Raw genomic sequence first — 27,301 nt, forward strand, 5'->3', positions numbered from 1 at the left:
AGGGTTTCTCTGTATTACTTTGGAGGTTGTCCTGGAATTCGCTCTGTACACCAGGCTGGCCTCACAGAGATTCGCTTGCCTCTGTGTCTGGAGTGCTGGAGTTAAAGGCATGTGCCACCAATGCCCGGCTAATAAGACACTATCTTTAAAAAGAAAAGATTGATACTGTTTTCAGATGTGAAATACACACAATTTGAGAGCATATAAAAGTTCTGAAGCTAGAAATAGTAGATGGCATTGAGACTTTATCACAAAAGAGAAAGTTTACAATATTCAGAGAATAGCAGAAGGAGCTCACTGGGTGACTATGTAATTCATTTGAGTTTATTCATTCAAAAAAACAGATAAGAGAGTCAGGCAGTTGGGGCTGGAGAGATGACTCAGAGGTTAAGAGCACTGACTGTTCTTCCAGAGGTCCTGAGTTCAATTCCCAGCAACCACATGGTGGCTCACAACCATCTGTAATGAGATCTGGCGCCCTCTTCTGGTATGTGCAGACATACATGGAGGCAGGATGTTGTATTCATAATAAATAAATAAATCTTTAAAAAAAGAAAGTCAGGCAGTGATGGTGCACAACTTCAATGCCAGCATTCTGGAAACAGAAGCAGGCATATCTCTGTTTTCAAGGCCAGCCTGGTCTACACAGAAAAACTCTATCTTGAATAGAAAAAGGAAGAAAAAACAAACAAAACAAAACAAGCAAAGCAGAAGTCACAGGAGAAATACTGGTTTATTTTTAGAGTTTCTCTCACATGAGCCATTTAACTATGGACTCTAGTTCTATTTTTTAAAAAAAGAAATATACTAATGCAATGATACTTTGTTGTTGTTTTTGAAGACCAGGTTTCTCTGTGTATCATCCTTGGCTGTTCTGGAATACTCTTTGTAGACCAGGCTGGCCTCAAATTCAGAGAGACCCACATGCCTCTGCCTCCTGAGTGCTGGGATTAAAGGCATACACCACCACTACCTGGCTTGAAATCATATTTTCATTATACTCATTAAAAATATCTTATGTGTCTCCTTAAGATTTCTTGTTGCTCATTGGTTGTTTCAGAATGTGTCATTTCCAAGTTTCACTGGTTTTCATCTGTTTCTCTGTATTCTATACTGGAGAATACAGAACACACTTCTGTAAATAACATGAGATCTTGTGAGGCTGATTTCCTATGATGTCGATCAGATCTAGTAGACTGATGAAGGAGCTATCAACCTGTGACTTCCGCAGTTCCCTTGGGGATCACCTCTGTCACCCACAGTCAGGAAGAAAGAGTTGTAGAGGTTTTTATGACATCATTGCCCTCAGATTCCATTGCTCTGTCACATTGCTTCACCTAATGGTATGGGAAGCTGAGACAGTCTAGCGTTTTGCCCACAAAGAAGAAAATGTATTTGGAGGAACAGCCAGCAATGTCTTTCTGTTCTCTGGAAGAACTTGTATAAGATAAGAAATGCTAGCATCATGGGTATACAGTAGAAATTGTAACCTTTTGGGGACCACCAGTTTCTTTGGGGGAAATTTGTATCTGCTGACTCAGTGTAATGAATTGTGTTCCCTTGGGTTTTCTGCTACTTTCTTTTTATCCCCATCTTATTTCAAGTAAAAGCTCCTGGTTTTATTGTCTTCCTAGCAAAATCAGCTTAGAACTGAATTATTTTCTCTTAGCCTCTGATTCACACGTGAACTTATGTATGTGCCCATTGGTCAATTTGCTGAGTTGTAGAGTATGCCTCTATTCAGCTTATTACTGGAGCCAGTTTCCCAGAGCTTTTCCCCAATCATATTCCCTCCAGCTGTGAATGAGGTTTCAGATTCCTGCTTCCTTGTCAACAGTTTATATTTTGTCTTTTTCATTTTCCACATTTCGCATTAGGTATAGTCTTCATAACATTTTATTTTTGGTTTAATGGATAGTACATTTATAATTAGTTTTTACATGACTATTGGCCATTAACCATTTTTTCTCTTTTTTAAGTTTCTGGTGTTATTTTAATTTTCAGCAAATTTAAACTATTTCCTTATGAATTTTTAATTTTAATCATAATATTTTAATTTATTATTTGAAAAACCTACCACCAAAACACTAAATAAATACATATAAACATTAAATTTTTAATATTTACTTATTATGTATACAGTATTCTGCCTGCATGTATCCCTGAATGCCAGAAGAGGGCACCAGATCTCACTGTGGATTCTTGTGAGCCATCATGTGGTTGCTGGGAATTGAAGTCAGGACCTCTGGAAGAGCAGTCAGTGCTCTTAACCTCTGAGCAATCGCTCCAGCCCAAAATTAAAATTTTTAATTTAATTTTATTTTATTGAGGCAGGGTCTCTCTACATAACCCTTGCTATCCTGGACCTCACTATGTAAACAAGGCTGGCCTCAAACTCACGAGATTGCCCTGCTTCTGCTTCCTGAGTTCTGGGATTAAAGGAGTGTACCACCATGCCCAGCCCTAGAAAAATAATAATAATAATATTTTTAAAGGTTTAATTTTAGTTTCCAATCTAGATGTGTGCTTCTGTAGGTGAATATATGCAGGTGAATATAGATATCTGTGGGGGTCAGGTGCTTGGGATCCTTTGGAGCTGGAGTTATGGACAGTTGGGAGCTGCCAGATCGGGGTACTGGGAAATATTTGCTAGCAAAGGATATAGAAAAAATCAGAACATTGGTGTGAATTGCTGTATCGCTTTCGTTCAGTTCTGTCACATGGGCTTCAATTCTGCCACCTCTGAAGTGAGATTCCTGGCGGGCTTTCCCAGTTCTATTTATGTGTTGTTCCCTAGCTCTGGGTCCTCCCATTTGTTTGGATTGTATAGGACTAGAATTCAGGCTCCCTGATTTCTTGGTCAGTCTTAATATCACATATATCATTGTAAATATCACCTCATTTCTTTACCTAGTGAACTGAGTCATGCATGACATGATCTTTTACCATTTATTTGTATAGGTTTTATTAACCACCTAACCTATTTTCTGGCTGCTGGTGCCGTTAGTCTGGGAATTGGTTTCTTTGCTTTGGCATCTGCTTTGTGGTTCCTGATTTGCAAACGAAGGTAAGGTTTATTGGAAAGTGTCTAAGTTTTGTTGTTGTTAAAAGTTTAATGAAGGGTTTTTTTTCACAGCTATTAAATCTAAATAACTATGATGGAAACCGGGCGTTGGTGGCACATGCCTTTAATCCCAGCACTCGGGAGGCAGAGGCAGGTGGATCTCTGTGAGTTCGAGGCTAGCCTGGTCTACAGAGTGAGTTCCAGGACAGCCTCCAAAACAATACAGAGAAACCCTGTCTCAAAAAACCCAAAATGAATAAATAAATATGATGGAATTGGCTGGAGATCCTGTGGTGGGACAAGGCTTTATATGCCTTAGATACAAGAAGGACTAGGACCATGCAACAGAGATCTTTGTGCACTGGAATTCTGAAGAAAAACAAGTCCTATTTTACTTACTGGAAGACATGGGTCTGATTCTAATCTAAAGCTAGAAACTATGGGGGAAATCTTCTAGTTTGGAGGTTAAGACATAACTGAAGGGCAAGACCCCCTTTCTTTAGAAGTTAAGAGAACACACAGAATGGCCTGATAGATCTGAAAATCCTCTCCCTTCAGAAACACACAAAAGCGTAGTTAACACCTTCTTCCTTTGCAACTCTAAAATTTTGTTTCTACTTATTTAGCCAACTCAGAATTTGTATTCTGGTATGTTTAAAATATAAATTGTAAGATCCCTTTCCCACATTTTCTCCCAGTGATCATTCCTCCAACTGTCTCTCCACCGTGTACAAATCAGAAAGTATTCATTTGTTCATTGTTTCAACAAATATTCAATGAATGCACAATAAAACATAAGTAATAAAGGAAAATATTTGTTAGCTACCTTCCATTGTTGTTGGAATTGAGGATACAACTGTGAACAAAGCAGAAAAAGTTCTCATTTCCTAGACTTGACAGGAAACAGATAAATGAGCAAATATAAAAAGTGTACCAGAAAGGCCTGTACAAGGAGTTTGTGTTTAATCTGAGACTTGAGTTAGGAAAATAAGACTTATTAAATATGCCTTGTGCAAAATTTTCCTAGGACCATTAAGATGGCCTAGCACATAATGGCACATGTAGACCAGGCTGGCCATGAACTATCTGCCTCTGCCTCCCAAGCACCGGGATTAAAGGTGTGTGTCAACAACGCTCAGCACATGATTGCTTTTTGAGAAACTGCTAATTAAAAGTGAATGTGCACTCCTAATATCAAGATATGACAGTTTTCTGGCTTATATTTTCAAAAGACATTCCTCTGTAAAGCCTGGAGTTTAATGGCGCAACAAGAAAGTAGACAAGCAAGTGAGCAGCCTAGCTTTCGTCTGAGAGAGAGGTGAGGATGTTTTGAACTAACGTGACCAGATGAGACAAAAAGAAGGGACTGGGCCTGAAACATCTTTGGCAGGTAGAGGTGGGATTTGATAGACTGAAGTAGGGAAAGAAGAGTGAGGTGCAGCATGAAGACTGACACCCGGGATTGGGCAGCTGAGTGGTCATGCCATTTTCTGAGATGGGAAAATTATCATAAAGGGGATCGATTTGTGGGGGAGATGATAAACTAGTGAGTTTAAAAGCCTATTTAAAGTCCAAAATGGGAATGCCATGTTACAGTTGGATGTGCTGGTATAAACTTAGAAGCCAGAGTGAAAGATTAGGTATAGAGGATTTAAAGTCAGATGAGACTAACCAGGGAGTGGGTGTTGAAAAATGACTTAGGGCAACTGGACCATGGCCCACCCCTTTAATCCCAGCACTCAGGAGACAGAGGCAGGCAGAGCTCTGTGAGTTCAAGGTCAACCTGGTCTACATAGTGAGTTCCAGGATAACCAAGACAGTTACACAGAGAAACCCTGTCATGAAAAAGAAAGAAGGAAAGAAAGAGAGGGAGGAAGGGAGGGAGGAAAATGATCTACGGCTATGCCCTTCACACTACCTGCATTTGGAAAGTTAGCAGCTAAGTAGAGAAAATCACCATCTGAGAAGAAACCAAAAGATGGATAGTCAAGGAAGTAGAAATTTAAATATGTTACAAGGAGGCTTAAGCCAGTTATACTGAAGTCCTGAAGTTGAGGGCAATGAGGAAAGAAAAGTAACCTTTTGATTTCAGGAGATGGAGGTCATTGGTAACCTTGATGAAATGTTGGTGCAATGATAGGTTAAGAAGTTGATCTGCCAGGCGCTGGCGGCTCACACCTTTAATCCCAACACTTGGGAGGCAGGTGGATCTCTGTGAGTTCGAGGCCAGCCTGGTCTACAGAGTGAGTTCCAGGACAACCTCCAAAGCTACAGAGAAACCCTGTCTCAAAAACAAACAAAAAAAAGAAGTTAATTCTTGGAGACAATGAGATGTGAAAAAATTGAGAAAAGTATGCATGTCTCTTTCAAGAGGTGTGTGTGTGTGTGTGTGTGTATTTAGAATACTAATAAAGGGACAGTAGTTGGAGGAGCATAGAATTTTATTAAGTGCTTTTGTATCACAGTGGCCAAAATACTTGACACAATAACTTAAGGGAGGAAAGACTTACGCTGGATTTTGGTTTCAGGAGATTGCAGTCTGTCACAGTGAGAAAGGCATGGCCACATTCACAGATGCCGGAGTGTGTGGCAGAGGCCCTTCACAGCACTGTGGACCAGAAAGGAGAAAGCGGTCACGCTCCACCCCCTAGTGCTCCCACAGCCTCCCCCAAACAGGGCCATCAAAGCACAAGTTTGTGGGCCACATTTTAGATGCCCTCAACACCCAACATTTCTGACATATAGGTTAAATATTTGTTTAGTGAACTGAATTCAGGGAGAGACTGGATATTAATTGTTCATATCTTGTGGAGGAATCTAATGTGATCTCTTGAATTAACTTGGAAATTTTCTAGTACCTCTGGAAAAATAGTTGGCCACCATTATTACTGTTTGGGGAGAGTTAAAACTGAAGAACTTATGTCAACATGTTAGCATTCATTTGACATTAAAATTCACTCTTCATGTACATTCCATGGTTTTCACAAATACATAATGACTTTTGCATACAAGCCACAGTATTGTCATCACCCTAAAATTCCTCTGTGCTTCATCGATCCATCCCTCCCTCTCCCTAACCCCAGGCAACCACTGATATTTCTAGATCCCAGTAGTTTAGCCTTTTCCAGAGTGAAGTCATAGACTTGAAATCAGATGTCAAACCATACAAAATGTAGCCTTCTTAGACTTTTTCCTCAGACAGGGCTTAACTATGTAGCCTAACTAGCCTAAAACTCACTGGGTGGCAGAGGTTGACCTTAACCTCACAACAATCCTCCTGCCTCTGCCTCTCAGGTTCTGTATTACAGGTGTGAGTCACTATATCCAGTTTTCCTCCATGTCTCTTTTGTGACTTAACAGCTCATTTCTTTGTATCACTGAATAATATTCCACTGTCTGGCATCATTTCTTAAAATATTGATATTAGGCTTCTCAAGAGAAACAGAACTGATAGAATGAATACACACACACACACACACATATAATGGGATTTATTAGAGTGGCTCACATGTTATGGTCTGACTATTCCAACAATGGCTGTCTCCCAAAGGAAAGTCTAAGAATCCAGTAGCTGTTCAGTCCATGAGGCTCGATGCCTCAACTGCTTCTAAGGATGTATCAGAATCCCAAAGAAGTGGGTCCTATCACCAGCAAAAGAATGAGCTTGCAAGCGATAGTGAGGACCAGGAGAAAGTGTGGCCCAGATTTATGGTGGATCTTCCCAATTCAAAAGATAATGGATTTAGGATGTAATTTCTTACTTCAAATGAGTCAGTCACGACAAATCACTCACTGGTGTACCCAGTTGCTTGGGTTTTCATTAATTCTAGAGGTAGTCAAGTTGTAGTCAACCAAGAATAGCCCTCACAAATATTTAACTTTATCCAGGAGACTTCTTTCTGATCAGCTGAGGTTTCACTTAGCAGCATCCTGTTGCTTTTAACCCTCCCCCACCTGCTTGTGACTTCGAGGACAACAGAAGATCACAAGTGCTCTCCCAGAGTGCCATTATTCTCAACCCAGTTTCTGTCCTCTTTGCCGAAAGTGACCGCTGATTTCATTTTATTTCATTAAAAACAGATTGATGAAAAGACTAATTAAACCATGTGGCTAATCCCAGCACTTGGGAAGCAGAGGCAGGTAAATCTCTGAGTTTGAGACTGGCCTGATCTTCAGTTCCAGGACAGCCAGGGCTACACAGAGAAATCCTGTCTTAAAAAACAACAAAAAAAGAAAAGAAGAAAAAGAAAAGACTAATTAACAATGAAGTTGATTATCTCATAACCAAAGAAGCATAAAGTAACTCAATAATATTCAAACTGCAAATGCTAGCTTTCTATAATTAACTACATTTTCTGAAAAGTAGACATAATGAAATCATATCTATGTTAAAGGAGTATATAAACTGATTGCTACTTTCAAAAATCTGCAACATACTAATTTTAAACTCCTAGGTTAGAGACAATGATCTCAAATCATATAATTTGATTCCTGTTTAATAATAATTTCTGTACAATGTTTTCCAGAGAAATATTTCAAAGTTCCAAAGTTAAATCAATTGATGAAAAGCTGGTGCAAGGATCATCCAAATCGAAGATTAAATCTCATTCTCAGTGTGTTTTCATTTCCCGAAACTTTCATGCTGGCCAATCTCAACGACAGGTAGAGTGTCATGTTTTAAAGCAGTCTCCTTGGAGATCCCTAGACCATGTTACTAGGATGTTGTCTTTCCATTGGAAGGCTAATATATCCATGGTTATGTTTTAGTGTAAGATACAAAAGTTCATACAATAGGAAAACTGAAGTTTTCGTTTATATTTTGGAGGGTGATACAGCTTTTAAAAGAACAGGAAAATTGTATGAAAATATACTCTGTCTCCAGTTGCTTTTATAAATCCTTCAGCAAAAAAAGAAAAAAAAGAAGAAACCCTACACTCTCCATAGTAGGCTTAGAAGGATGAAGATAATGGCATTTTGGAAAGGGTGCATGCAAAATTCTTGGGACTACCAGAAAAAAAGTAATTTGGAGATAAGAAATGCTCAGATAACCAGATAGCCTGACCAAACCTGTAAAGTGTAGTTTAGTCCAATTTGATAAATATCTATTAATCCATAATATATTTGAAAATCTTGCCCCTCCCCTGTTGTGGCGATTAAGATATTGCCCCTACTTTCAAGGTGCTTGTGTGACACTTAATAAGAATATCAGACTATGATTAACAATGCTGTGTGTCAAAACAGCATCATAAAGACAAAATAGAACATGGCAAAGTCTAGTAGAAATAGAAAACTATGACATAGCTGAGCTAAATAAATGAACTGACGGTCCTTCAGCATTCGGAGATACTCTGGTGACAGACAGGATAGCAGGCCTTCATTACACACCCTTCACCTGGAACTCAAGGTGAACTCAGCAACCATGTGTCTAGTAACCATCTAGCAACACTATTTGTTTGTTTGTTTTTCGAGACAGGGTTTCTCTGTGGCTTTGGAGGCTATCCTGGACTAGCTCTTGTAGACCAGGCTGGTCTCCAACTCACAGAGATTCACCTGCCTCTGCCTCCTGAGTGCTGGGACCAAAGGCATGCAACACCACCGCCTGGCTGGCAACACTATTTTACCACGGAGCCTACACAAGCAAAAAAGAAATGAACCCAGACCTAGATAGACTACAGTCAAAATAGAAGAAAAATCAACTATTAACCTCAATTTGTCCTTTCACACACAGAAGGACATCCTGGTTGCTTCAAAGTTTGGTCAATTATGAACAAAATTGCTTTAAAAAATACTTTTGTGGAGGCTTTTATATGGACATGACTTTCCAACTCATTTGAGAAGCTATCAAAGAGAATTGTTGTTAATCAAATTTTGTGTGGTTTTATGAGAAACTGTGTCGATTCACGTTCCCCCTGACCAGACAGGAGACCGTTGTTTAACTCAGGATCACTGTCAGCACTGGCTGCTGTTGGCGATTTTAGCATTCACCATTGTGAGATGCAAAGTAACTTCTCACTGTTGTCACAGCTATCTAAGGACTTATGATGTTGAATATGTGCCTAGGGCTGGGGCCGGTTAAACTGTGGGCTCTGATTGCTATTTGCCTTTGCGGAGGCACAGATAATGATTCATGGGACTAGGCTCAAATATAGGTTCAATATCATTTATTTCGGGAAGAAGTCACTTACACAAGAAGCAGATGGTTGTCGCAGGTTCCTGCTCTAAGGATCTGCTCAGGCTATTCCGTGTGACCCTACTGGAGGCAAGAGACAGACAACCTGTCCTGATCCCAGACCTAAACGCACTCCCTGTCACGTCAGCACCTGTGACCATGCCCAAACGGGTGTGGTCAGCGCTATAGGTGTAGTCGAGGTAAACATCTCACTACAAACCTTGATTTATGCCGGTGCTGAGAAGCCTGTACTATACGAATGCCTGATGTCAACCAGGGCAGTCTGCCTGTCAGTAGTGTTCCTTCTTTGTGTACCACAGGCCTCTGCTGGTCACCCTTAGCTTTTTCAGTCTGTGAGTTGGGAGAGTCTCCCAACACCCCAAGGGTTGCCAGCTCAAATCCTCTAGACTGGTGAATGTTCCAAGTTGAGAAGTTTCTTTCTGTCCCTTTCATCAGAGTCAGGGGAAGCATCCACAGCACTGAGTGCCATACAGGCAAAACCATCTTCGTATTCTCAAAATCCCTTTAGCAGGGCTGGAGAGATGGCTCAGAGCCCATGATGCTAATGCAGAAGACCAGGGATCCAATGCCCTCTTCTGGCCTCTGTGAGAACTGCACACAAAGAGGCACATATACACAAGATTTTAAATTAAAATAAACCTTTAGTTTTAATTGTCTCTGTGTGTGTGCACGCACATTTGTGTATGTGGTCTTAGCCAGAGAATTCAAATCCCCTGGAACTGGAGTTACAGGCGGTGTTTTTGAGTCACTTGACTTGAGAACCTGGGTCCTTTGGAAAAGCGGTAGCTGGAGTTTCAGAGTGCGCAGACTCTACGATAGTTAACCTCATAACAGATAGGTGGCTCTAGAAGTTGATTAACTGCTGACTTCAAAGTTATATTGATGACATCTGCTCCCAGGGATCGATGGTGGAGTTACCTGATGCCTGCACTTTGGGATTCCTCAGTATGTGTCCCTCCCACACCCTACAGCCATCACTCAGGCTGGCGCTGCGACAGGTCTCTGTTCTTAGGAAACCAGGGTAGTTCAGTTTTAAACAGTATGTCCTCTATAGAGATGACACCTAGCCTCACTCAGTCTCTGAGCCAGGGAAACGCCTTCCCATGACTGACACATCCCACAAGAGAAGCCCCTGGTTTTGAGGGTTGTGAGAGCTGTGGGCATGTGGACATGGCCTGCGAGTAGAAATGCCAGTGGCGTTTCACCAGGACCTTCTGGAAGAAGCTTCTGCTTCCCCTCCATCTGCTTGGAGCCTGGAGGCTGAGCTGTGTTGGGCTTCTTGTTGATGCCTCCTACTTCGGGTTCTCTGCACTTCACAGCTGTGATAGAGCGCCTCTTGTGGATTTCTGACGCTCTTCCCTCATCTCCGTTCTCTGGCATAAACCCTGTGCTAACACATCAACAATTCTTCTTCACACGAGGCAGCTTCTAGTCCTCCATCCAACCCAGAATCTCTCCAAAGTGGTTTCTTGAGAAGGGATTAACTCCTGATTTAGATGCTATGAATATTGTTGAAACCACAACAAAGAGGTCAAAATATTAGGTAAACTTGGATGACAGAGTAGCAACAAGGTAAAAATCTTCCGTGCGACAGAGAAAGATGTAATGAAAAGATGAGTTATCTAGGGTGACCAACTCCGTCGTGGGGGGCGGAGGGTGCACGGCACTGTTCAGCACTGGCCTGCAGTGCTAGGACCTTGTGCATGCTAGGTAAGCGTTCTACCCAGCTCCACCCCAGCCCCTTCATTGTCTTATTCTACAAAATTTTGGGCCAGTAAGACGGCTCAGTAGGCAAAGGTGCTTGCAACCTAGACTGATGACCTCAGTTCTATCCTCAGGATACACACAGTGAAAGGAGAGAATCAAGTCCCAAAAGGTGTCCTCTGACCTTGACAAGTGTACAGTTGCATGAAAGCAAGCACGAATCTGCGCACACGCACGTGCACACACACACACACACACACACACACACACACACACACACACACAGGCTTCAGCAGCCCCAGACACCCCAACCTTCAGGCAGCCACCATCCCAGTCATTCAGAAGTTGTCCCCGCCAAGGCAACATTCATGTCCTTCTCTGTGTAAGACAATATATTATGTTCCAATTTTTATTTCCCAGTAAGTGGTTTTTACATATCTTTTCATATTTTTATTTACCGACTATACTCTTAGTGAAATATCTCTTTAAGTATCTCGTATATTGTCTAATTGGATTATTTTCTTAACATTGAAATTAAGAATTCTTCACATATTGTGGATGCAAGTCCTTTGTTGGTTATATGCTTTTCCATTTTCATTGTTGTTTTTTTGAGACAGGGTCTTTCTATGTTGCCCTGGTTGTCTGGAAATTCACTATATAGACCAGGCTGGCCTATATACAGATACTCACCTACCTCTTCCTCCAGGTGATGGAAACAAAGGTGTGTACCACACCTGGTCTGCTTTTCAATATTTAAACCTCAGTTGGTTAGTTTATCACTCTAGTAACAGAATTTCGTAAAAGTTTTCAATATTGGCTAAGTAAAATTTCTGGTTTTATTTCTTGGGTCATACTGTTGATAAATATTCCAAAAATCCAACCTAACAATAGATCTCAAGGATTGTATCTACTTTCTCTTTGAAAGTTTTATTTTCAGGCCGGGCGTTGGTGGCGCTTGCCTTTAATCCCAGCACTCGGGAGGCAGAGGCAGGCAGATCTCTATGAGTTTGAGGCCAGCCTGGTCTACAGAGCGAATTCCAGGACAGCCTCCAAAACAATACAGAGAAATCCTGTCTTGAAAAAAAAAAGAGAGAGAGAGAGAAAGTTTTATTTTCAGAACACTTTTGTTTTGCACGTAACAGCTTTATTGAGATGCAGTTCAGTTGCTGCCAACATTTAGGTGTGGCTTGTCTCCCGAAGGCTCATGGACTGGAAGACTGGCCCTTGGGGGCAGCACTGAGGTGACAGAAGCCTTAGGAGGTGGAGCTCCCAGGAGCTTTACCCCCGTGAGTGGACGATGCAGTCTCTCAGAGTGGATCAGATGTCACAGGCATGGAAAAGGAATACTGAACAGTATGTACTGTTAACCGCCAAGCCATCTCTCCAGTCCCCAGACTTGCAAATAACTGGTTTTTCTTCTTTTTTATTTTGCAAAAAAATAACATAGAAAAATGTTTTTATTAAAAAATTGTGATATTACATTTCTTGTTAATATAAATATATCATAAAAGTGATACAAATTTCCTTTTTAAAAATGCAAATAACTTTTTTATGTAGGTGGAGCAAAAAGAAAGGGAAGCAGCACAAATAAGAGGTACTTGTTCTCTTTCAATGAATCGTTAGAAGTTTCTGTATAGCAAATATTTTCTTAAGTCTTAAAGAATAAAGAGGCTATCCTAAATGCCATTTATTTTATATTCCATGAAAATTCAAAAGAAATAGCAATTTAGTAGCATGTGAATTGGCATATCTTTTTGAAGAAAAAAGTAGTATCCTGTCTTAAAATGTGAAATTATTTTTTCTTATTTAAATTCAAAGACATCATAATGGTGACCATGAAGTAATGCCGTGTCAGGATATAGGACAAAGACAAAACCTTGAATATTTTGTAGTCATTTAGATATTTATGTCATATCTTTATATCTCAAAACTTGTCCTACATAATTCTAGAAATGAATATGAAATACAGTATTTTAAACAATTTTGAATTTCATGTGTAAAATATAACAGCTAACATGTAAAGTGGTATAAAATGTATTTTAGGAATTTTGTGATATTTTCTAAAACTTAACTTTTGGGTTTGGGGGTTACTTATTTTTTATGTTGTTTTTCATTTTGGGGTTTGTTCGTTTGTTTTGTTTTGGCACAGAATCTCACTGCTTAGCCCTAGCTGGCTTGGAGTGATGGCCTCAAACTCTATTCTTCCTTGGCCTTTCAAGGGCAGGGATTGCACCAACACACCCAGCAGCAAACGATATTTTAAAGTGTCCACTGTGTGGTCTAAGTGACATGAAAAGCATGAGACTTAATAGCTAGGTTGAATCCATCTTGTGTCTAATTGATGGTGGGTGGTTTTGCTCCTTTGTGAAGCGGCACCAACCATAACTACCCTGAAGAATTGTTGATACAGCAAATGAGATCTGGAAGCATGGTCAAAAGCTTTGTAGACCATGCAGCTCTATAGAAAAGTCTGCTGAGGCTGGAGAGATGGCTCAAAGGTTAAGAGCACTGGCTGCTCTTTCAGGGGACACATCTTTGGTTCTCAAGACCTACATGGCAGCTCACAACCTTCCATAACTCCAGTCCCAGGAGATCTGCCCTCTTCCAACCTCCAAGGTCACCAGGCACTCACACACATAAAACATAATAATTTTTTTCTTTAATTCTAAAGCTGGTTGTGGTTTACACTCCTTTAACCCCAGGATTCAGGAGGCAGAGGCAGGAGGATCTCTGTGAGTTCAAGGCCAGGCTGGTCTACATAGTGAGTTCCAGAGAGACTCTGTCTCAAAATAAATAAATAGATAAATAAAGTTTTTTTAAAAAAGAAATGTCCCCTACCACTATTGGCAAAAGACCACCCCATCATGGGCTCTTACCACTAACTGTGGACCAAATGATTCTTTTTATGATTCTGCTCATTGATGTTTTTTTTTAAATAATGTAATATTCAACTACAAATCATTAAGAAACTTTTTTTAACTTCAAAAGAAGTTTTGTTGGTGCTGCTGCCTGAAGCCATAGAGATGTTCAGGCACTGGCTGTTGCCTACATCTGTGGCCCTGGTACCCAAGGCTCCAGTTGATACAAGGGTTCTGCAGATGCTTGGGGTTTGGCCAGTCATGCTGATGCCTGGGTACCATGCTGCTTTCTGCAGCCGTGCTGACACCAGGCGACGATGGCATCTGGGCTCAAACTGCTGCCTGGGACCATGTCTGTGTACATGGTCCTGCTGCAGCTGGTGTCTGTGGTGAAGTTCATGACAGGTATTAGCACAAGGCCATTGGAACCATGCTGTGCTGAGCCTGTCCTGCCCTGGAATATCTGGTCCTGCATGCAGCAGGGGAGCTGGCCCTAGCCCTCAGGGGAGAGCTCACCCCACCCCTCACACTAGAGCTGACCCTGTAGTCTGGGATGCAGGTAAGCCAACCCTGAAGGCATGATAGCAGGAGAGCTGACCCAAACCGCATTCCCCCTACAGCAGTTGGAAGACAAGGCCCAACTGGGCCTGGAGACAAGTGTAGGAAAAAACTAGATCTGAAGGCTCAAGAACAGATCTGGCCCTGCTCCTTACTGTAAGCTGCATTGGGTGAGCTAGCCCAGGCAGTGCTGGAGAGTTTGTCTGGGTAGTGATGATGAGGGAAAGCTAGCGAGCTGATCAACCCAACTACCACCCAGGCCCAGAACCAGGGCTATGAGTTGGCCCACCCCAACATCCACCAAATCTATGAACTGTTAGAGCATGTGAAGGGAACAAACCTACAGATACAAAACAGCAGGATTTCCATGACATAGGACAACAGGATATCAAAGAGGGGCCCCAGTGAGAGACCATTTAGGTGGTGTAGCATGAGCCAGAGGCCTAGAGCCAGACCAATGACTGTTGGAGTGAATACTTGCAAGTAAAGATGAATAGACCAAAGGGGAAACTCACTGGGCCACACTACAGCTTCCATGATGAGAAGATTCTTCTTTCTTTTTGTTTTTGTTTGTTTTGTTTGGCTTTCTTTTAAATTTGCTTTTGCTTTAGGGGGAGGTTGCAAGGGCAGAGGGCAGATGCAAGAACACAGGTGGTAAGTGGGATCGGAAAGTATAATGTGAACTCAACAAAGAATGAATAAAAAATTAAAGCCAGGCATGGTGGTGCATGCCTTTAATCCTAACACCTTGGGAGGAAGAGACAAAATGATCTCTCTGAGTTAGAGGTCAGCATGGTCAACATAGTTAATGGCCAGTCAGGGCCACCCAAAACTACATAGAGAGACCCTGTCTCAAAAAAAAAAAAAAACAATTTTAATAGGAAGGGTGGTGTGAACTCAGTTGACTAAGGAGTCCAGATCCCCTGGAGCTGGAGGTGCATGTAAGCCACATGACATGAGTGCTGTAAACAACAAAAAACCAAACCCTTAGGTCCTCCACAAGAACAATGTGTGCTCTTAGCCACTGAGCAATTTCTCCAGGCCCAAGACACCTTTTGAAAAATTATCATAGTTACATTTCTCCCTTCCCTTTCCACTGTCCAATTTCCTTCAAATTCACAACCTCTTTTTTCATTAATTGTTATTGTCTGCATATACGTACATGTATATACATAATATATTTCTAAATACAACCTGTTCAGTCCCTATAACGTCACTTGTATGTGCTTCCAAGGCTGACCATTTGACACTGGACAACCAATTGGTGTTGTTGGGAAGACCACTTCCACCACTCCCAGCTTCCCTTGGTTTTTTATCGTTCTTTGTGCAGGGTTGAGGCCTTGTGGGACTTTCCTCTGTCCACTTTGGCGTGTCCTGTGACGTCATCCATGTTCAGCTCATGGTTGGGCAGTCATGTTGGTGAGACTTTACTGGTGTAGCTTCAGACACAATCTCACAGCAAACTCCCTGATCAGTTTTTTTTTTCACTCTTTCCACTCCCCTTTCCACAGTGTTCCCTGAGTCTTAGGTCTTGGAATGTTTTAGAGACATATCCATTGGGACTGTGCTCCACAACTCTCAGTTTTGATTGGTTCTGATTTTCTATAGTGGTACAAGAATTTTTTGCAAGGGGGGTTGGGGGGTGTTTGTTTGTCTGTTTGGGGTGGGGTTTTTTTTTGGTTTTTTGGGTTTGTTTGTTTTTTTTTTTTTTTGGCTTTTTGTGACAGTGTTTCTCTGTGTAACAGCTCTGGCTGTTCTGGAACTGGTTCTGTAGACCAGGCTGGCCTCAGACTCAAAGATCAACCTGCCTCTGCCTCCCAAGTGCTGGGATTAAAAATGTGTACCACCACCTCCTGGCTACAAGAAACTTTTTAAAGGCACATTGTAGAACTGAGGTTTTCAACCTAATTAGAATATTTTCCTGGGTTAGAATATTTAAATATATACTCAGTATTGTACACATGATAGCAACTTGGTGTTTTCCCTTCTAGCATTATTTTACTCATGATAGCCCTAAAAATACTCTTAAGACTTGATCTATCTGTTGGTCATGCTGGCGCATACCTATAACCCCAGCCCTCAGGGAAGTAGAGGCAGAGGCAGGCGGATCTCTAAGTTTAAGGCTAGCCTGTTCTACAGAGCTAGTTCCAGGATAGCCAGAGCTACACAGTGAAACCCTGTCTTGACAAACCAAAATAAATAAGTAAATAGATAAACAGATAAATATAAATACATAGTAAATCTATAAAAGCTGGGCCTGGTGGTCTACACCTTTAATCCCAGATCCCAAAAGGTGGAGGCAGTATCTGAGTTCAAGGCCAGTCTGGTCTACAGAGCTAGTTCCAGAATAGCCAGAGCTACACAGTGAAACCCTGTCTTGACAAACCAAAATAAATAAATGAGTAAATTAACTATTTACTTTAATCCCATATCCCAAGAGGCAAAGGCGGTCTCTAAGTTCAAGACCAGTCTGGTCTACAGAGCTAGTTCTGGAACAGCCAGGGTTACACAGAGAAACCCTGTCTCAAAAAACCAAAAGACTTGACTTGTCAATATGTAATATTCACAGTAGACTTTTCTTTTAACAGCAATCAACTCTAAAGGTGAATTCTGCCTTCGGGATCCTCTTGGCCATGAGTCCCCTGAGATGACCTCAGTAGCAAATGGCAGCAGTGTGACACTGAGCTTGTCAACGTCAGTCTCTAGTTCTTATTGCAGCCAAAGCGTGGAAGCAGCTGATGACTGGTTTTCTGACGATTCTCTAGAAACCAAGAATGCCCCAGAGCCTTTACTTGGGGAATCTCTAGCAGAAAAGGTGTTTGCATACCTGTCAACCATTTCATTAGAAGAATGGCCTGGAAACACAATGAATTTTGGTGGTGATGAAAACAATGGCAGCATTAAGGAAATATTTTCACAAAGAAACACAGAGGCTGGCATACACAACCTTCAAGATGATATTGAATGACTATTTTCTTTTGAAACCTGGTGTACAGTGAAATCAGGCGACGTTAAAGCTGAATTATGAACTCCCAAGTCTCCCATCGTGTCCCTACTAACCTTGCTTTTCTTGTTCTTTATCATAAAGTGGTTCTATTCCTTACCGGTTTTCATTTTTAGTTATTTACTTATTTATGTTTTATTTGTATTTGTGTTTTACCTGCATGTGTGTCTTTGTGAGGGTGTCAGGTCCCCCCAGAAATGGAGGTACAGACAGTTGTGATCTGCCATGTAGGTGCTGGGAGTCAAACTGGGTCCTCTGGAAGAGCAGCCAGTGCTCTTAACTCTTAACCGCTGAGCATCTCTCTCCAGCCCATTTACATCTTTTTTGTTTGGTTGGTTTTTTTTCGAGACAGGGTTTCTCTGTATTGTTTTGGAGGTTGTCCTGGAACTCGATCTGTAGACCAGGCTGGCCTCGAACTCACAGAGATCCACCTGCCTCTGCCTCCTGAGTGCTGGGATTAAAGGCGTGCGCCACCAACGACCGGCTCCATTTACATCTTTGCTTAATGTTTTGACTTCAGAACTTAACACATGACAGCACGCAATAGACATACACATCCAGAATTCGCTTAAGGCTTCAGACTTGGTACATCTCTACCTTCAGGTACACTGATTTATTCTTTTCTTTCTGTGTTATCTGCTGCTACCCTCATCTGTGTCATACACCCTGCCAAGATTACTACAGGCCTCATTACCATCTCTCTGCTTCTTCTTTAACAGTCCACTCTTTATGCAATAACCAAAGTCATCTTTTGAGACAAAAAAAAAGTTACCACAGCCTCTTCTTAAGAAATTTCAGCATTTTCATAATTTACTAGAATTCTTCTAAGCGTCTTTGTTATAGCATATGCAGTTTCAAATACATCTCCTTCCTGATGGGTTGACGTCATTTCACACAGTTGTCTTCGGCAGGTCAGCACAGTGCAGCCACATTGGCTAGTCTGCCTCTAGAACACTGTTTGTTTCTGCCCCGGGCTTTGTGCTTGTACTTCCTTCTGACTAAAAACATCTGTTTCTAGATTTTTGCATAGCTGACTCTTAAATATTATTTCAAGTTCATCATGAGTATCGGTTTCTAAAAGATACTTGGGCTGACCACCTCACAAAGCAAAATCCAAAAAGACTGTGTGGTGTAGCACTGGATTGGAATTAGAGTTTGTTTTCTCCAATATATCTAAACCTACATACCCATACTATATTTGCTTTACTGATAATGAACATAGTTAATGCTCAGATCTTGGTGAAAACGGTTTTCCACTACAACATTTTACTGAGAAATGGCTGTTAGCATAGCCAGATCAAAGAAAGCAGAGAGCAATTCTAGCATGTTTCCTTTTGGATAAAGTGCTTCTAAATTGTTCATACCAAGAAAGAGACACCTGAGCCACTAAGGAAAGATTCTTCTGTTCAAATTAGGGGATGTATGAAACAAACATTTTAAATGGTTATGTTTATTGTGCATACTACAGCCGTTTATAATATAACAGTACACTCAATTGAAAAGAATCCATGAGGGACTAGAAAAGTGGCTCAACAGTTAGCAATTCCTTCTGTTCCTGCAGAACCTAAGCTTGGTTCCCAGTACCTATATCCTGTGGCTCACAGTGGTACATTTGTTTATTTCCTCTGATGCTTCTAAACCTATATATTCATGCTCTGTTATACTGATAATTCACCCTGTATCTGCAGCTTCAGGAAAGCTAACACCATCTTCTGGACTCTGCAGGCACACATAGCCCTGCCCTTCTGCCAGACACACATACGCATATAATTAAAAGTCTTAGAAAAGTCCAAAACGCAGGGCTATGGTGGCACACATCTTTAGTCCCAGCATGTGGGGGGTAGAGACAGATGCAGACAGATCTCTAAGTTCAAGGCCAGCCTGGTCTAGAGAGTGAGTTTCAGGACTACTGTCTTGTTAGGATTTTTATTGCTGAGAAGACACATCACAACCATGGTAACTCTTACAAAAGAAAACATTTAACTGCAGTGGTGGCTTACAGTTTCAGAGGTTCAATCCATTATCATAAAGGGGAGCATGGTGGCATGCTGGAGGAATACTGAGAGTTCTACATCTTGAAGGTAACAGGAAAGCCAACAAAATTACATCTCCTGATAGTACCACTATCTATGAGATTATGGCGGCCAATTACATTCAAACTATCACAGTTTAGTCCCTGGCCCCCATAAACTTGTAGCAATATCATAATGCAGAATTCACTTAGTACAACTTCAAAGGTCCCTATAGTCTATCACAGACTCATCGATGTTTAAAAGTTCAAAGTTTCTTCTGAGATTCATGTAATCTCTTAACTGTTATCACATATAAAATTAAAATAAAGACAGATCACATACTTCCAAAATATTGTGCCAAAGGATATATGTTACCATTCCAAAACATAGGGAAGGGAGCATAGTAAAATACTAGACCAAAGCAAGACCAAAAGCCAGCAGGGCAACAGGGTGGTGATGGCCCACGCCTTTAATCCCAGCACTCAGGAGGCAGAAGCAGGTGGATCTCTGTGAGTTCGAGACCAGGCTGGTCTACAGAGTGAGTTCCAGGACAGCCTCCAAAGCCACAGAGAAACCTTGTCTTGAAAAAACCAAAAAAAAAAAAAAAAAAAAAAAAAAAGGTGTGGGCCATCATATCTAGCTCTAAACTTTCTTTAGTTCCTTTTCACAAGTTGGAAACTTATCTGGGTGGGATCTTATCCTGGAGTCACCACTCCCTTTAGCCCATTTATCTTCTTGAACACAGAGTTTAGCTCTATTCCACTTTCTGATGCTCTTTATCCCCTCAAAATTTACATTTTTGTAGTTTACTCTGCTCAGCTTGCTCCTTTTCACTATAAATCTTCATTAGAGTTACATGACAGAGTCTACTAGGCTGTTTTTTTTTTGTTTTTGGAGACAGGGTTTCTCTGTATTGTTTTGGAGGCTGTCCTGGAACTTGTTCTGTAGACCAGGCTGGCCTCAAACTCACAGAGATCCGCCTGCCTCTGCCTCCCGAGTGCTGGCATTAAAGGCATGCGCCACCAATGCCCAGCCCCTACTAGGCTGTTTTGAGATTTCCTCTGCCAATGGAATTAACTCAAAATTCTTCACTTTAGCCTCAGGCAGACTGTTGCAGGATATTTGTACACTGTGAAGATGTGTTTTTGCCAAGGCACCTTATGATTGGTTTAATAAAGCCCTGAGCCAGTCGCTGGGCAGGAAGTATAGGCCAGATTTCCAGGGAGAGAAAGGAAGAGGAGGAGGAGGAATGTAGACAAGTGGGAGACACCAAGAGACATGGAGAGGGAACAGGGGGTGCATTTATATTAGTCTGCATACTATGTGTGATAGAATGCAGATTAATATAAATGGGTTAATTTAATTTATAAGAGAGGAAGAAGCCTAAGATAAAGGCTAAGCTTTCATAATTAATGAATTCCCCATGCCATTTGTGAGCTGGCAGCCCAAAGAAAAATTCCTACAGCAGAGTCTTCAGACAAGAGAAAAAAGCAGCCACTTTACTCATGAAGATATCACAAGAAAGATCTCCCTAGGCAACATAATAAAATTCTTCTCTGAAACCTCTTGTGTGAGCCCCCCAATAGTTCAAATAACCCTAAGCACCTCTGCCTTCCATGTTCCTACTAGTTAGTATGACCCATTAAACGGTGCTTAAAGCATTCCACTGCTTTCCAAACCCAAAGTCCTAATTCTTCCAAACAAACACATGGCCAGGCCTATCACAGCAATACCCCAGCCCCTGGTACCAACTTCTGTCTTAGTTAGGGCTTTTATTGCTGCAAAGAGAAACCATGACCACAGCATGGCTCTTATAAAGGAAAACACTTAACTGAGGTGGCAGTTTACATTTAACTGAGGTTCAATCCATTATTATCACGAAGGGAAACATGGCAGTGGGCAAGCAGACACGGTGCTGAGAGTCCTACATCTTCCTGGCAACAGGAAGTCAACTGACACACTGGGTGATATCCTGAGCTCAGGAAACCTCAAAACCCACAACAGTGACACACTTCCTCTAACCAGGCTATACTCACTCCAACAAAGCACACTTTTTTTTTTTTTTTTTTTTTTTTTTTTTTTGGTTTTTCGAGACAAGGTTTCTCTGTGGCTTTAAAGGCTGTCCTGGAACTCACTCTTGTAGACCAGGCTGGTCTCAAACTCACAAATATCCTCCTGCCTCTACCTTCTGAGTATGCTGGGATTAAAGGCGTGCACCACCACTGCTCCGCCAAAAGCCACACCTTTTAATAGTGCCACTCCTTTGTGGCCAATTAGATTCAAACTATGGCAGCTACACACAGAAACCCCGTCTCAACAAAACAAAGGAGGAGGAGGAAGAAGAAGAATCCTAATCAGGGCCTGGTGGTACACATCTTTAATCCCAACACTCAGATGATAGAGACAGGCAGATCTCTGAGTTCAAGGCCAGCCAAGCTGAAAATGAGACCATGTTTCACAAAAAATAACAAGAATTCATCATTCCATGCTGGGATTTTTAAAAATGTATAGAGACTATCTTTGTCCGTGAAGGTTTCCATAATAAAACAATGAGACTGTGGTTTATAAACAACAGAAATGTTTTTCTCCTGGGCACTGGCAGAAGGTGCCAGTAAGGATATGCTTCCCGGTTTATAGACGGTCGTCTTAGGTTTGGGGTGTAGCTCCATGCAGAGTATGCGTTTAGCATGTGTGAGGCCTTTAATTCAACTCCAGTAGTACCAAGAAGAGGGGGAAAACAATAAGAAAAAAGGAGAGGGAGAAAGAGAGGGAGGGAGGGAGACAGGGAGAGAGAGAGAGAGAGAGAGACAGAGAGAGAGACAGAGAGAGAGAGACAGAGAGGAGAGCTGTCTTTTTATTGCATCTGCATTTGGCTGAAGAGGAGAGCTGAGGCTTCCTACTCCCCAGTCCTGGGAATCACATCTAGGGCTTTGGACACATAAGGCTAGTACTTTACCACTAAGCTACATCCCAAGCCCCCTAGAGTAGTGGTTCTTAACCTTAATGCTGCAACCTTTTACTACGGTTCCTTGTGTTGTGGTGATGCCCAACCATAACATTATTTCATTGCTACCTAATAACTGTAATTTCTCTACTGTTATGAATTGTAATGTAAATATGTTTTCTGGTAGTCTTAGGTGACCCCTGTGAAAGGGTCATCTCTGCCCCAAGGGGTTGTGGCCACTGTTTAACAACCACTGCTCTAGAGCCTTTGTTGAAAAATAAATAAATGTTGTATCCCAGATTGGCCTCAAACTTCTGCTATTCCTGCCTCTACCTCTTGAGTGCTGGGATTATAGAGTATGCTACCATACCTGGCTATGGGGTCTTTTTCATTAATCCCATCCATGAGGACAGAGCCATCAAGACCAAATCACTTGCTAATCTTTGGCAGTTAGGATTTCAGCATACAAATTTTGAAGGCCAAAAACACATAGCATCATTCCACCTCTAGCTCCCTCAAATCCATGTCCTTCTCACATGCAAAGTACATTCAGTATATCCCAATATTTCCTAAAGTCTTAAGTCATTTCAGTCTCAATCCTAAAAAACAATCTCTAGCACTCAAAAACTGAGGAAGAGGAAGGGAAGGAAGGAAGGAAGGAAAAAGAAAAGGCTAAAATCCAAAGTCTCTTATGTCATCAAAATCAGATGTGACACATCCCTGTAAACCCCAACCCTAGGAAGGCTAAAGAATTGCTTCAAGCTTGCCTGGCAATAATGGCACACGTCTTTAATCCCAGCACTCGGGAAGCAGAGGCAGGCTCCAGGACAGCCTCCAAAGCCACAGAGAAACCCTGTCTTGAACCCCCCAAAAAAGAATTGCTTTAAGCTCAAAGTCAGGCTGAACTATTTAAGGAGTAGCAGGCTCTATCAGATGCGGTGAGATTCAAGGCACTATCCATACAGGGGCAAAGTTCTTTCCAACTATGCACTCATAAAGTATCATATGCATCCAAAATACAAACATAGAATGGGTGTAGGATAGACGTGTTCATTCTAAAGGGATACATAGGCGAGAAGAGAGTCTGTCAAGTGTATGTGTGCTGTGCTAAGACATGCATACAAAGAGTAGAAATGGGTCACATTAAGTTCAAACTCAAGACAGACAAGACAGAGAGCTAGCTCTCAAGGCTTGGTTGGATTCCTTTGACTTCGTATACTGCCTCCTAGACACCCACAGCTTGGCAGAAGGTGCTGCTGGGGTGCTTTATTTGGGACCTATGTGACAGAGGCTCTCTGACAGGTTTCTCCCCTACCAAGCCTCTACTTCATGCCTTGAGACTCCTGAGTTGAAGCCACTCAGGGCTCCTGGTGGCTCTGTCTGTCAATTTATAAATGGAAACAGTCAAGTCCCTCCAGCCCCATGTCTCCTATATGCCTTCAGAAGCCAGGCTGCTGACACCATCAAAGTTTATGGCTTGTACTACAGCTGGGCTCAGTACTGTAGGCAGTGTTTGCTCTCAAATAGCCAACACAGAGACTTAAGATTACTTATAAATGCTCGACCAGTAGCTCAGACTTGTTACTAGCTAACTCCAACATTTAAATTAACCCATATTTTTTATCTATGCTTTGCCACATGACTTGGTACCTTTTCTCAATATGGCATGCCCATCTTGCTGCTCCCTGCATCTGACTCTCACCCTTTTCCCCATTATTCTCAGTTTGGCTTTCCCCCTATCTTTATCCTGTTCAGGTATTGGCCAGTCAGCTTCCTTATTAAGCCAATCACAGCAACATATATTCACGGTGTACAAAAGAATGACTCCACACCACAGTACCAGAGTGAATGTTTAGCGTATAGCAACAATGAGGCTTTGAGTCAACCTGCAGCATGAAAGACAACAAAACAGGTTCTTGACCTTCATCACCCAGCACTGAATGTCTGAGAACAGACTGCAGGAATCTCAACAACTTCCCCAGGGGACGCTCACCTACATCAAAACTGTGGGAACCAGTGACCCATAACTACTGAATACGCTCAAATGTCAGCATCATTGGAAAATTCAAATCAATCTTTCATGCACACACAGAACTAAAATTAGAGCAATTGGAGTTGCAAGAGGACACAAAAGAGACAACTCTATTTTGAATAATGCAGGTCTATCACCAGAGTGTCCTGATATTTTACTTGGTTGTCTGATCAGCTCATGTCAGTAGGAAAGAAGGGAAGGGAGGGAGAGAGGGAAGAAAATAAGCATATAGGACTTTTTATTACTATGTTGTTGTTTCTAGGGGCTTTTCAAAATATTAGCATATTAATATATATAGTGCATATTCACATATGTACACACACTATTAAATATGTTTATAAATTATACACATGTACACACTATTTCAAAATACCTGTAATTTAACATTAGCCCTTTGACACTAACGTCATCATTCAAAAAATAAATCTCAGGGCTGGAGAGATGGCTCAGTGGTTAAGAACATTGGCTATTCCTTTTGGGGAATCAGGTTCAATTGCCAGCACCTACATGGTGTCTCATAATTATCTGTAACTCTAGTTCCAGGGGATCCCACACTCTCTTTCTGACCTGAGGGCACCAGGCACACATTTGGTGTACAAACATAAATACACACAAAACACTCATGCACATAAAATAAAGAGAAGAAAAGGGGGAAGATTCCTGATTCCCAACAGAATGTAAAACCTACCTACCTAACACTTGAGCCTTTCTATTCTGTTTCTTACCTCTTTCCACAGGAGGTCTACCCTTCAAGTCTGTAGGGACAACCTTAGGTTTGTAGCAAGGGCTCCCTCTGTTGGCAATGCAGCAGCAAAACAGCTGTCATCTGACAGCTCACAGAGCATTTCTTTAGATCTTCATGATCATTCTGTTTTGTTTTGAAGAAAACCATATCTAAGTGTGGATGTGCACTCTCGTAATCTGGAAGCTGAGGCAAGAGGATCACGGGTCCGAGGCCAGTCTGGGTTACATGATGAGTTCCAAATCAGCCCAGGCTACAAAATATAAACTTTTCTATTAAAAATAAACAAATAAGAATTTCAGTTTCACTTTTGTTTTGAGATAATCCTGTGTTGCCCTAGTTGGCAGGGAACTTGCTATGTAGACCAGGCTGGCCTTAAACTCTCAAAGCTCTGCCTGACTCTGCCTCTGCCTCTGAGTCACTACACCCAGCTCAAGAAATAATTTTAAAGAAAATATCAGAGATCTTGCCTTTTTATTACAATAACAAGGTATTTGAATGAATAATTTAACTTTTAATTTTGAGTTGAGATCAAAGAAGTATTTTTATAATTTCAGCCATCATGTTCAGTGCCCCATTATTCCATCTTTTTTTTTTTTTTTTGCAACAACAGATATTTTAGAACAAGACTTGGTGACATACACCTGTAACCCCAGATTCTTGGAAGGCTGAGGCAGGAGGATTCCAAGTTCAATGCTTGTCTGAGCTACAAAGTCTGGGTAATTTAGGAAGACCCTATTTCAAAATAAGAAGTAAAATAAGAGTTGGTTATGAAGTTCAGTGACAGAATGCTTGTGGAGCATGTGTAAGGTCCTAGATTCAAATGATCCTCAACACTAAATAAATTTTTCAGCAAAAAAACTGTATAGCTATATATTTATACTCCAAAATAGAATTTTTCAGATATCCATTTTCCATTGTGCCTACAGCCAGATAAATCACTAAAAATATCATTTTTAATATTAAGGTTTTACGTTATGTGTGTGTGTCTGTGTGAATGTATGTGTGGGTGCACACTCCGCAGCATGAGTATGGAGTCAGAGAATACCCCTGACAAAGGTCCTCACTCTCTCTACTTTGGTTCTTCCCTGTTGCTTGTCCCTACGCTGTGTACTGTAGGGTAGCTGGCCCACAAGTTTCTGGGGGGTTCTTCTGTCACAGTCTCCCATCTTACTGTAGTAGTTCTGGGACAATAGACAGGAGCCACCATGTCAGACTGTTAGGACAACCAGGCTTGTATAACAGGTGCCCTTACCCACTGAGCCATCTCTCTAGCCCACGACTGTAATTATTCTACAGTTCCAAATCCCCAACCTGTGACAACTTGCCTGTCAAGTACTTCAAATGAATACCAGGCAGAGACTTCCAAGAAAGCTCTGCCCTTGGACAGTCATCAATAAAAGACACCCAGGTCTCTAACCTGCTCTGCTGGGAGACAGATGACTAACACAGGTCCTAACCCAAAAGTCCTGTTAGTTAGTGAAGGAAATATCAACATCTGAGATGTCTAAATTGCTGAAGATAAAAGAAATGAAATTACAGCCAGGCATTTGTGGCTCACGCCTTTAATCCCAGCACTCGGGAGGCAGAGGCAGGCGGATCTCTGTGAGTTCGAGGCCAGCCTTGTCTACAGAACAAGTTCCAGGACAGCCTCCAAAACAGAGAAATCCTGTCTCAAAAACCAAAAAAAATATATATATAAGTACAGTGCTACAACATGCCACAAAAGCAAAAGGAATTTTCAAATGTGATTGAGATCATTCAGGCAGACATCCTGAGGAAAACACTATTTGTTCTCATAGTAAATTGTTGGAACATGGTCCAAGAATAGAAATATGTGAGGAGAATTATGAACACTTGTGAGAAAACTTCAAGAAAGCAAGACAAGAGTCTTGTGCCCTCAGTTTCCTCAAAACCACTCAACTGTTCTTGGGATGTGTTTTCCCCAATCCTCCCAGATGTAGCATATAGAAATGAGTTTACTTCAGTTGTTATTCATCTGCTTCCATGGAAAAAGCTTGTCCTTGCGATTGTATGCTTTATTCAGGATATGCTTCTTAGCCCTCAGGATATAAATTGTCTGATGCTCTGAATAAAGTTGGCTACTACTGCATGAGACTTTAGTTCACTTCAATTTCAGGCCCACTCTCCCAGGTTCACACCTTCAACTAAAGTGGTGAACAGTACACAAAT

At 41.4% G+C, this 27,301-nt stretch overlaps 1 protein-coding gene across 1 annotated transcript; it reads left to right on the forward strand.

The window, feature by feature from the left end:
- The first annotated feature begins 1,324 nt into the window (after positions 1-1,324).
- Positions 1,325-17,477, forward strand: CUNH1orf185 (chromosome unknown C1orf185 homolog). The gene is made up of 5 exons (XM_040757433.1): positions 1,325-1,469; positions 2,962-3,067; positions 7,591-7,726; positions 12,516-12,552; positions 16,963-17,477. The coding sequence occupies exons 1-5, from the start codon at positions 1,466-1,468 to the stop codon at positions 17,340-17,342; spliced, it is 663 nt and encodes a 220-aa protein (XP_040613367.1). The 5' UTR covers positions 1,325-1,465; the 3' UTR covers positions 17,343-17,477.
- Positions 17,478-27,301: the final 9,824 nt, after the last annotated feature.

Source organism: Mesocricetus auratus, unplaced genomic scaffold (assembly GCF_017639785.1).
Source record: "Mesocricetus auratus isolate SY011 unplaced genomic scaffold, BCM_Maur_2.0 Super-Scaffold_100014, whole genome shotgun sequence".
NCBI classification, from domain to species: Eukaryota; Metazoa; Chordata; class Mammalia; order Rodentia; family Cricetidae; genus Mesocricetus; species Mesocricetus auratus.